Source organism: Sceloporus undulatus, chromosome 1 (assembly GCF_019175285.1).
Source record: "Sceloporus undulatus isolate JIND9_A2432 ecotype Alabama chromosome 1, SceUnd_v1.1, whole genome shotgun sequence".
NCBI classification, from domain to species: domain Eukaryota; kingdom Metazoa; phylum Chordata; class Lepidosauria; order Squamata; family Phrynosomatidae; genus Sceloporus; species Sceloporus undulatus.
Window position 1 is genome coordinate 117,363,222 of NC_056522.1, and position 11,269 is coordinate 117,374,490.

An 11,269-nucleotide genomic window follows, 5' to 3' on the forward strand; every position below is an offset into this window, starting at 1 on the left:
CTTCTTAGTCATGCGCAAAATGGAGGAGGCTGTGGAGTCCCTCAGGGAGGCTGGGATGTACAGTAATCATAACAATAATAATAATGACGATGATATTTTTATCCTGCCTCTCCCATAGGCCTGAGGTGGGTTACAACAATAAAACACACATAAATAATAATAATACATAATGTGACATATTATATACATAACATACAATTACATGCATAGAAAAATTAAAATTGTCTCCTTATCCTCCCCCCCTTTTCCTTATAACTAAATCTGAATGTAAGACATGTCCTGGAAAAGGAGGAAGGGCTGGCCCCTTTGGGCCATATGCCAAAACCACGAAGGAGGAGGAGGAGGAGAACGAGAACCAAGGCACTCCAAAAATGTTGGACGTTCAGGAAACAACGAACAAATGCAAACTTGGGAAGGGAAGACTGCAGCCCTGGTCTTCACTCTGCTGCTGCTCCTGCTGCTCTCTGTAGCTTTTAAACCCCACCTCCAAGCCCCGCCTCCATTTTGTTTTTCCTCCTCCTCCTCTCTGCGCGCATGCGCACGCGTGTGCCATCCCACAACCCTGGCCGACTGCGCCTCCCTCCATTTTATGGGGGAGCCCCGCCTCTTCGTCAGAGACCTTCCCATTGGCTCGCGACTCACTGGTTGCGCGCGCAGCCCAAGGGGCGTGGAACGTTGGAGGACTCTGCGGCCGTTGGCCTTTCTGTGAGCTCGCGCCGTTCCCTTTCGCAGCAGGGAGCAGGAGGAGGAGGGGGGGGGTCTGTGCTCTGTGTCGACGGCTGTAAGCAGCGACAGCAGCGAAAGGCCCCGCCTCCTCCTCCTCCTCCTCCTCCTCCAGCAACAGGGACCCGTTGTAAGGCGGTGTTGTTGTTGTTGTTGTTGTTGGGGGGGCTCACCCGGCCGGCCAACAAAGCCCAGCGCCGTCGCCCTTTTCTGGTTCTTCAGGTGGGTCCGTCTTCCTTGGCTGCATCCACACTGGAGGAATAATAACCCAGTTTGGCACCGCTTTAACCCTGTTTTTCTTTTCTGGCTCAAGGCTGTGGAATTCTGGGAGCTGGAGTTGGCTGTGTGAGACTCACTGAAAGAGCGAAATGGGCAGCAGGGGCTTTTCCTAGGCTTCAGTCTGCTTCCTCAGATGCATTTGGTGGAGTGGAAGCCAGGGACATAAATACCTCTATATGTGTCATGTGAGGATGTCAGTCCAAATTACAAATGCTTTGTGTATGGAGACGAAGTGGCAGATCCAGTTTTGCAATGGGACTCGCCTGTGGTGAATGAGGATGGGGTCTGATCCTCACATGCCAGTGGCATATATAGGTCTGTGCCTGGCTTCCACTCCACCAAATGCATCTGAGGAAGTGGATTGAAGTCTACAAAAACTCCTGCTGCCAGTTCCTTTTAATCGATCCCAAGGGTGCTACAAGATCTCTCTGTGTACGATTTTGACAAGAAAACCCGGTGATAGAGTCGCCATAAGCTGGAAACAGCTTGAAGGTATAGAGCAACAGTCCATGGCGCCTCCCTTCCTCAAGGGTGACCTTAAGCACTGCCTTCTTCCTTTTGGGTTACAGCTTTGCATTCTTGACAGTCTAATCTGGTGTGCCAAACATTTCTGATTTTCTAGGATCCGAAGTAGACTCCTTAACACACACGCAGGGCGCATATCAATAGCTTTCCACAACCTGACGCTCTCAGTGTACCGAATTACAAGGCCCTTCGTGCTCAGTCAGTGTAGCAAATGGGAGACATGGGAAGGTGCCAGGTAGTGACCAGACTTTGTGGCTCTGCGCTCATATTCACTGCCATTATTGCCATAGTAGATTTTACAGTGTGCCCACGTCATATGCTGAAAGCCGCTAGGGAGCCTGCGGGAGCAAGGGGCGGCATGTCCCATTAAGAATAATGGGGCATACGCCCGCACCACCACACTATGCACGAGCCCCTTTATTTTCAATGAGGCTCAAGCATACGTGTTTTTTAATGCAGCAGGGGGTGGGTGTCCAGAACAGATCCCCGTGTAAAAAAAGGGCACACTCTACTAGCATACTAGAGGTGTGAATGCCAGCAGAACAGTAGGAATAAGAGAATCACTGGGGAATATGTATGGGGAATACATATACACTCATTCCTCCATATTTGCAGCTTTGATATTTGCGGATTTGATTATTCACAGATTTGATTAATATGTTCTCCTAGGAATATCTAAGTCCTCCAGGCAACTCTATGGTCAACTTTAACTAAAAGTTGCACTGAAAGACCTAGAGATTTCCTAGAGAGAATACTCTACCAGGCATTTGTAGCTCCTCCAGTGCAGTTCTATGGTCAGTGTCTGTCAGACGTTGACCACAGAGTTGCACTGGAAGACCTAGAGATTCCTAGAGAGGTGTCCTCTCAGGTAAAAACATGGTGGTTTTGTTATTTGTGGCTTTTCTGAATATGGGGTCTTGTGCCCCTACCCCTGGCAAATATGGAGGGACAAGTGTATATATGTATATATACATATATGTATGTGTATGTATAGATGTGTGTGTGTGTGTGTTTCAGGGAAGCCCAGGGCCTGCAGAAGTACATCCCAAAATAAGATTTAAAAAGTCTAGAGTTAACCCCCTTCCTAAAACAGCCCCCTCTGTATAGAGCAGTGGTTCTCAACCTTTGGTCCTCTAGATTTTTTTGAGACTTCAACTCCCAGAATTCCTGAACAATGAGCATACAGACTGGGACTTCTGGGAATTGAAGTCCAAAACATCTGGAGGCCCAAAGGTTGAGAACCACTGCTCACAGACTATAACCTAAAAAGGAGGTGTGGGGTGGAATACCCTGCTTAGATTGTCTGAAGCTCTAAAGAGGAACACTTTTGGCCAGAGGAGACAGGCGTCAGTTTTGTGTTAAAAGCTCTACTTTTCCCTCTGGTAGTACCCTTCTTTGGATAGAACGCTACTTTGGAAACCTGAGCAAATAATAAATTAGGTGGTTGTTTCTAAATACCTGGGGTATTTGCAAGATTTTTATAACATAGCTTGGTGGGGGAGGTTAAAACCCAATAAACTAAAATAACCCCATGAACTTCTGGTACATGTGGGGCTCTGAGGACAGAAGGAAAGAGACAAGAAAAGTTCCTTTCCTATGGTGGCCTTGGTCTCTTCACACTGAAGTAATGCCAATGCAGTCTGCCACCACTCCAACTGCCATGGCTCCATCATGGGATTTGCAGTTCAGCGTGGCAGCCGCCCTGCTTGGCAGCGAAGGGTGTAGACCTGGGAAAATTACAACTCCCAGGACTCCGTAGGACAGAGCTACACAAAGTGGTGTCAAATTTCTCCATTGAGAGCGGAAATAGTAAAAGCCAACAAAGAACCACCAGCTGTCTTTCATGGCCCATTAGTGCCAGTGCTCCATAAATGTCATTATTATATGGACTTAGGGTGGGCAGAAATCCAACCAGACCCTCTTTCCTCAGGGACATGCCCTGCTCTCCCCTTTGAGCTTTTCAAGGCCTGGTGGGAAGAAATGGGAGGAGGATAACCATTCCTCTCACTGTCCTCCTGAATCCTGTTTTGTTGGCTTCTGAAAGGCGCATTCACTGGAAACCAGTCTCTGCATGTGATCCACTTGCCCTCTTTACCAAGGAGCAGCATTTCTATACCTTTTGGGGGAAGGCTGGTGTATAAATGAAGCTGATGATATGAATAAATATCCCCCCTGGGTCCTAAGGTCTTTACAAACTGATCCCCAGTGTGAAGATTGGGTGCCTCTTGTCTCTACTGCTTATTTTGCTTTCTGGTTATGAATGTACTAATTTATAAGGAGGGGGGGCAGAATTCAGGCTAAAGCCCCAAAATGTTTTTTTTAATGGTGGAAAGAGATTTGTGTCCCATGTGCACAGAGCGAGGCTAAAGTGAAGGAGAATACTCTTATTACACTTCTCAAGTGTTTAAACTGCTTGCTGTACATTTGCTTGGTAATCTTTACAACAGTGTGATGCAGCTGTCCAGTGTATATTATGCCTATGTTTTTGTGATGGGTTCTGCCCTGAGCTGCTAAAGGCACATGCCTGTTATCCTTTAGTATTTTGCAGCATTTCTGTCATCTCACCTGTATTATGGCAGGTATCTTTCCCCTTCCACACTTTTGAATATTGCGATTTCTGATGTTAAGAGTTGTGATAATTTATTCTTTTCTTCAGAGAGTGAACTATTTATCCTAGGGCAATGCAGTAGGGTCTTGTTGAGAAATTGTGGCAAATCATACAGGAGGATGAGAAGATATATATGAACCATGGTGTGAATGATGTTGTCAGGTCTTGTAACGGTCTTGGCAGACTAGTTGATGTGGAGATAAGGTTGGCATTTGGATCTGGCACTGGTTCTGATTTCTGGGTCTGAAGCTCTGTTGCAAGGCCTCCTTTTGCTGGTAAATAATCTTAAAGTCTGTAAGCAGATTCAGGCCTATCACACAAAGCTTGTGAGAGAGATGTGCAATTTTCCAGGATATCTCTGATATCCAGGAGTAAACAGGTCACTCTTCCAGGACACTGTACTTCTGACCTAAGAGTGACTATTCTTAAACAAAATAACTTCAAGAAAGGATCCTGATGAGATACAGCTGCATAAGAATTCATAAAGGCGTCCACCTTTGGCTCGTATTGCTAGTGAAAGATAAGCGTGGAAGATAATTTTAACTGTTACTTTGTATGTTGTAGAGAGTAAAGAGATGATAAAAGGAGGAAGAAGAGGGAGCTGAAATTGTTCAAATCAGAAGGTGGCTTATCTGTGAAGAACAATTGTTCAGGAATGGCACAGATAGGGGAAGTTTGGATTGTTCTAATAGAATAGAATTCAGAGGATAATTATAATTGCCTGAGAAGGAAGATCTACTATGGATGTAGGTTTGTTTTGTTTAGACTGGGAGGAGAATTAGCAGGAGAAACACGTATTACTTTTATTCATGAGGAGACACTTATAGGCCAAATCTGGCTGGTGCGTGATCTGTCATGATCATTTGTAGCAAGGGTAGGCATTGCCATGGGTTGGGAGCTGCATTGCCTATCATGGAGCCTTGGGGTCAGCAGAATTCATTGAGATGAACTTGTTTGGTGAGTTCAGTAATTCTGAATTGTGTTCATGCTGTTGGACTGAGGTGCCTGTACTCTGCTTTGAAGACAATTTTGATTTGGAAAAAACATTGAAGTTATGTTATTATTTATTATTTAAGAGAAGTGGAATGATATAGTAAACTGTCAGCAAGGAATTTTGACTTAGCCATAACGTGCTGCCAACTACCAAAAATAAATATGGAAAATGGTATTGGCCCAGTTTTCCACGTTCTCTAGTTTGAGACTGGCTGATATCAACTTTAGCTCATCTAAGTCTGCCATTTTGACACGCCTCTTGATTGTCTGTGATCCATCTATCAGCCCAACTGGTAGAAAGTAAATTTATAAACATTACAAACACGGATTCAATCATCCTGCTGGCCAGTACAACAGAACTCCTTTCCCTCACTGTTGCAGCCCTCCAGACTGCCTGAAGGATGATGTCAACAGGTTGCCCTAGCTTCTGGATGAGTGTTTTTGGGTGTAGCGGGAATGGAAGATTGCTCCTTATCCATTTGGTGTAATTTGGCTGTCAGAATGAAAACCTATTCCCTCTTTTACTTAAATAGATTAAAGTTGCAATCCTGTATACATAACTATGTGTAACCCTGGTTGAACTGAGGTTTGCCTCTGGATAAACAGCAGCAAATATAGGATTGCATTGTTAGTGTCTTAAACATTAGTAGTATTGAAATGAGGAAGGCTGCTGTGGTCATCTTTTGTTTTGTTAAGAAAAAAGGTTCCTTTTCAAATGCAGACACCATTTAGTCTAGGGGGCATGTTCTAGTAAATGCTACACAAATGCTGCATCTATTTTAAGACGGATTTTGTCATCCTTGTTACAGACTCCAACAGGTTACAGGCACTGCCTCTTCTGTTTGCCATTGAAGATAAACTGCTAAAAGCTGAGGCAAGAAGATTAATTTGGGGACGTTTTGACTCATAAGTCTGTACAGAAGTATCTTTCTCAAGGTTAATATAATTCTGGGATTACTAAAACACTTTGAACACATACCTTTGTAGTGTTCTTATGATATGATTAATTTCTTTCTGTTGACAAGAAACTATATCTATCTGCTATCTGTGTGCATGTGTGTGAGAATTTGCTACATGGCTGCTTAAAATACAGACTATTTTTTAAAGTGCTTACCATATATGCTCATCATGCTTATAACTCTTTATGATGATGTTTCTGAACAGTGAAAAAATAGTCTTTTTTTTAATGCTTTTATACATACTATCTTATTTTTGACTGTAAAATTGCTGGCAATACCATGGTGGCAGCCCACTTTCAGAGCGGTCCATGCAGTTGCCACAGTCACCTGCCCATCAGGGGCTGATTGGGGCTGGAGCGGCCACAGGCCACTCCCAACCACCCGTCTGCTTCACCTCTTAGAGAAATTATGTTCCTGTTCTCATCTTATGGAATGCTGCTTCTGAATACTTTTTGCTGAAACTTTGCTGAAACCATTATCTAAGCCTTGAATCGTGCCTACCCCATTTTAAGTTGTTATTTCCTTCCCTAAGGAGAGTCTTCACTGAGTTCTTTTTCAGACAGTTTTGCAATGATGGATATATAGAACAGAACTAAGATCTGGTGGACCCAACTGAATTTTTTTTTAAAGTCTACTGATTTTTTTGTTGGGGTGGGTGGTCCTCAGTCTGTGCTGGTAGTTTTTTCCTGCCTGGGCTGCAGGCAGACATGACTGAGATTTTCAGGCCAATTTTATCAGCTTACATTGACAGAACAGCACACATGCCCCAACCGTGGGCTTGCTATCCACAGGTCTGAGCATCTGCACATGGCAACCTCAATGAATTTAATGGGTGTGCATGCAGAGCAGCTGCACATGCATGCGCTGCCATTGAAAACCGTGGGACTTGAGGTCCTGCGTTTTTTGCCATCCATGGCAGGGGAGACAGTACAGAACCTCCATGGATAAGAAGGGCCCACTGTACTCACTTTTTGTTCAGTTGCTGTGCAGTTACTACCACATAGGGAAGAGCTTCATGATATGCATATTTAAATCAGGCATGTTAGGTCTGGGCCACATACTGGTATCAGAGGCCCCATACAGACAGGCCAAAATAAGGCTGCTTTGGGTGACTTTGGAGATATGCTGTTTCAATGATGCTTGCATACTAAGAGTCCGGAAGCCGTGCCAAAGCCATGCTCCAGTCCTAAGGAGTAGAGTGTGGCTTTGATGCAGCTTCCGGACTCATAGGATGCACGCATCATTGAAACAGCATACAGTAGAGTCTCAATTATCCAACATAAATGGGCAGGCTGATTGTCGGATAGCTGAAAATGTTGGATAATCCGGAGGGTCCAAGAAAAGCCTTGAAATCACTATGAATTGCAAACGTATTGAAGTTTTACTGCAGTAACAGTAAAAGTAACATTGCAGTAACATTACAGTAGCAACATTGTAATGTATAAACAATTCAGTCCTCTGGAAATGTAAAGAAATCACCGAGCAACATTGTGATGTACAGTACGTACTGTACAGTATAAACAGTTCAGTCCTCTGAAACTGTAAAGAAGTCACTGAGCAGTGACGCTGGATAATCTGGAATGTCGGATTATCGAAGGTCGAATAATCGAGACTCTACTGTACCTCCAAAGTGACCCGAAGCAGCTTTATTTTGGCCTGTCTGTATGGGACCATAGTTAATTAAACAAGATGTTGCTATTTGTTTTACTTCTAGCCAGTCATCTCAATGCAAATGAGACTAGTAGTAAATGTATGTGGTGGATAAAACATGGAATTATCTAGCTGTTCTTCATAATGGCTGTTTTCTATATTCAGACACAAATGATTCAAGCTGAGTAGCATTTACTGCAATAATTATGGCACTTCCTCTGTGTCTGGGATGGTATGCATTCTGCAGGACCTTTGTACCACAATGGTCTGACAGTCACTATAGTGCTTGAAGTATGCATTAATGGATAGCATAGTTATCCTATCTACATGTATCAACTTTTTTGTCTTTTCCAAAAACTTTCCCCAAAGTTTTGCTAGAGTTCTACAGTGATTGCTAGAATCTCTCATTGCCCAGGGTCATAAATGTTGTTCTCAATAGAGTTCAAGATGCTGTGGATGAAATAGGTTGCATGCTTTTTCATTATTTCTACTGTGAGAGTGATGTGAAATTTAAAAGTTTTATTTTCATGGTTTACTTTTAAAATAATCTCAGATACATTAAACACTAATGCTTAGATTAGGTGTTTTAGTAATGGTTCTTCCCAAGTGATACCAATATTTATCCATTGCAGTGCCAACTTAAAACTGACAAGCTGTTGCCAGTAAAAATAACAGTTGTTGATTTTTGGGATTAATTGACTATGCTTTGTTGTTTTTGTTTTTATTCAGGTCCCTTGGTGTTTATTAAAACATCCCACAATGCATGTGTCTTGATCTTTAGACATATACTATCTATCTGGATGTCACCAGCATTTCCCATGTTGACAGTTCTGAGCATGTTTTATTATATTTGCCTTCGGCGCCAAGCTAGGACAGCTACAAGAGGAGAGCAAATGAACAACCGGAGAGCCATTGAATCAAACAGAACCTTACCTATTGATGTGGAATTAGTCCAGTATGCCAAAGAAGTGTTGGATTTCAGTTCTCATTATGGTAGTGAAAACAGCATGTCATATACCATGTGGAATTTGGCAGGAACTCCTAATGTGTACCCTAGCTCTGGTGACTTCACGCAGACTGCAGTATTTAGAACTTATGGAACATGGTGGGAAATGTGCCCTAGTGCACGGGCACCTTTCACAAGGACACCACCCGATTTCCACAGTCAAGACTATGTAGAACTTGCTTTTGAGGAGCAAGTGTATCCTACAGCAATACGTGTTCTGGAAACATATCACCCTGGTGCTGTCATTAGGATTTTGGCATGTTCTGCAAGTCCATATTCCCAAAATCTGTGCGCTGAAGTAAGGTAATTCCTATTCTTTCTTTCCCTGAAAATGAAATGTTAAATTTTTGAAATTAGAATGTCATGCTTTTAAAAAATTATTCTTGTTTTGTCTTATTTTTATGATTGAAGATTTATACAGAAGCATAAAAACATGGTTCAAATCACATTTCTACTTGGCGACTGGGGGAGGAAAAGGTGGACTTATTTAGATTTGGAGAACTTACCAATTGTACCATTTTTGGACTTTGAACTGGGCTTGTACAAAACAACCTCTGTTGTTTTGGATTGTTCTGAGACCAGGGCAGAAAGGCCACCTGTAAGAGCATCCCATATTTTGTCATTTTTATGTTGTTCTTGTTTGGATTTATAGTTAAGTCAGTTCTGTCTGAGTAGGTTGGTCTATTACATTGATACCATTATTTGCTTGTTTGCATGCATGGGGAACTCAGAAGCTTGGTGGGGTGGAGAATGGACAGGTTGGTGGATGGTTAACTAGATCTGGAATACATGGTGTTACCTTTTTTAAAAAAGTTACATTCACTGGGTGGGGAGTGGGCAGTTTTTGGCACGAAGGGGTATTTGAATATCAGAAGGCTCGTAGGGCCTCTGAAAGGGAGGTATCCCTTTGCATATTCAAATATGGATATTCAAATACGTGAATATCTGCATACATGCATACACTGAACTAAAAAAAAAATGTTGACACCATGCTTGCCACATGTGAATGCCAAGATAAACCCCTTTGAGACCCTTCCTGCCATGACTTAAAATAATCTGATACAATGAAGATGTGAACATGGCAGAAACCCTCTTTTAGTGTGAGGGAACTGCATGACTTTCAAAATAAATTATAGAATTTGGATTAAAATGTGTGTGAGAGAGATTAACAGTGTCAAACTGAGGCAGACTACTGCTCACTGGAGCTGCAGTATAGCTCTTGTGTGGATTCAGTCTAGATAGAACATTAAAACACAGATTACATTAAAATATTAAAAGCCGCAGAAGAATAGCTGGGAGAGGTCCGATGTAACCTTCCTTGATGGAGTTTTTGGATGTAGCTATTAAGGAAGTCCATCTTTATAATTCTGGTGACCACAGTTTTTGAGAAACAGATCTTGTTAATAGGTTAAAACACTGCACTGGCTTGGACTGAATGCTCTTCTTCCATGCAAATACAATGGGAAAATTAAAGACAGAAATCTTAAAATATGTTATTTTATGTTATGTGTTTATGTTATTATATGTAAACGTTCACCCCTTCAAATCTCCTCCACCATCCAGCTTTCTCCTGAGAAGAAAGCCAGGTGGTAGCAAAGGAGGAGGAGTGAACACTCACTCCTCAAGGCTCCTTTGCCACTGAGCTTTCTCCCGAGAAGAGAGCCAGGTGATAGTGAAGGAAGAAGATTGTACAGTACACTCACTTCTCAAGACTCCTTCGCCACCCACTTTCCTCCAAGGAGAGAGCCAGACAGGGGAGGAGCAGTATGGACAAATGCTTGCCTCTCCGCTGCCCAGCTTTTTACCGAGGAGAAGGTCAGTGATGGCGAGAGGAACACAGGTGAACACTTGCCCCTCAAGCCTTTTTAGCCACCTAGCTTTCTCTGAAGGAGAGAGCCAGATGATATCAAAGGAAGAAGAGTGAACACTCACTCCTCCAGGCTGCCCCACCACCCACTTTCTGTTAGAAAAATATTCCTTTAAATAATTGTGAAAATATTTTGATTGACAGGTGGTGTCATATCCTGTGGGACTGCCATAGAATGTTGAGTCAGATCACATGGAATGATGGAGACTCTGCTGAGGTTGCATCATGTTGTGAGGCAGCAGATTATGACTCACAACTAATACTGTATATAAGTGGGCCAGGAGACAGGTCATGTGTGGATTGTTGAATTGGGGCGGGTTGGTCCGGTTGGATTCATGTGGATCAGTGTGGGTTGGATAGCTTGTGGGTTGGATTTAAGCTGTCAACTGATGTACTACTGACGGAGAAGTTGATGGGAGTTGGCAAGGAGAGTTTGCAAATATTTGTATGTATTGCAATAAAGAACCTGCAAGGACTTGGATGAAATCAACAGTGTCTTTCAGTTATTTTTTTCAGTGTGGAAAGTGGTCAGTACATTGCCAATACCTATATCTGGATTTTTTGCTTCTGTAGTCTGCTATGTTATTGTATAATAATTCATTTATTATTATTATTATTATTATTATTATTATTATTATTATTATTATTATTATTATTAT

At 42.6% G+C, this 11,269-nt stretch overlaps 1 protein-coding gene across 2 annotated transcripts in view; it reads left to right on the forward strand.

Annotated features, from left to right (window-relative positions):
• The first annotated feature begins 743 nt into the window (after positions 1-743).
• FBXL4 (F-box and leucine rich repeat protein 4) overlaps positions 744-11,269 on the forward strand; it is a 40,970-nt gene continuing 30,444 nt past the window's right edge. The window contains exons 1-3 of one of the 2 annotated variants that reach the window (XM_042442702.1): positions 744-945; positions 5,938-6,064; positions 8,467-9,046. In XM_042442702.1, coding sequence (XP_042298636.1) covers positions 8,538-9,046 — 509 coding nt within the window. In that variant the 5' untranslated portion in view covers positions 744-945; positions 5,938-6,064; positions 8,467-8,537. The remainder of the gene's footprint in view (positions 946-5,937; positions 6,065-8,466; positions 9,047-11,269) is intronic. The other variant, XM_042442692.1, reaches the window with a different exon arrangement.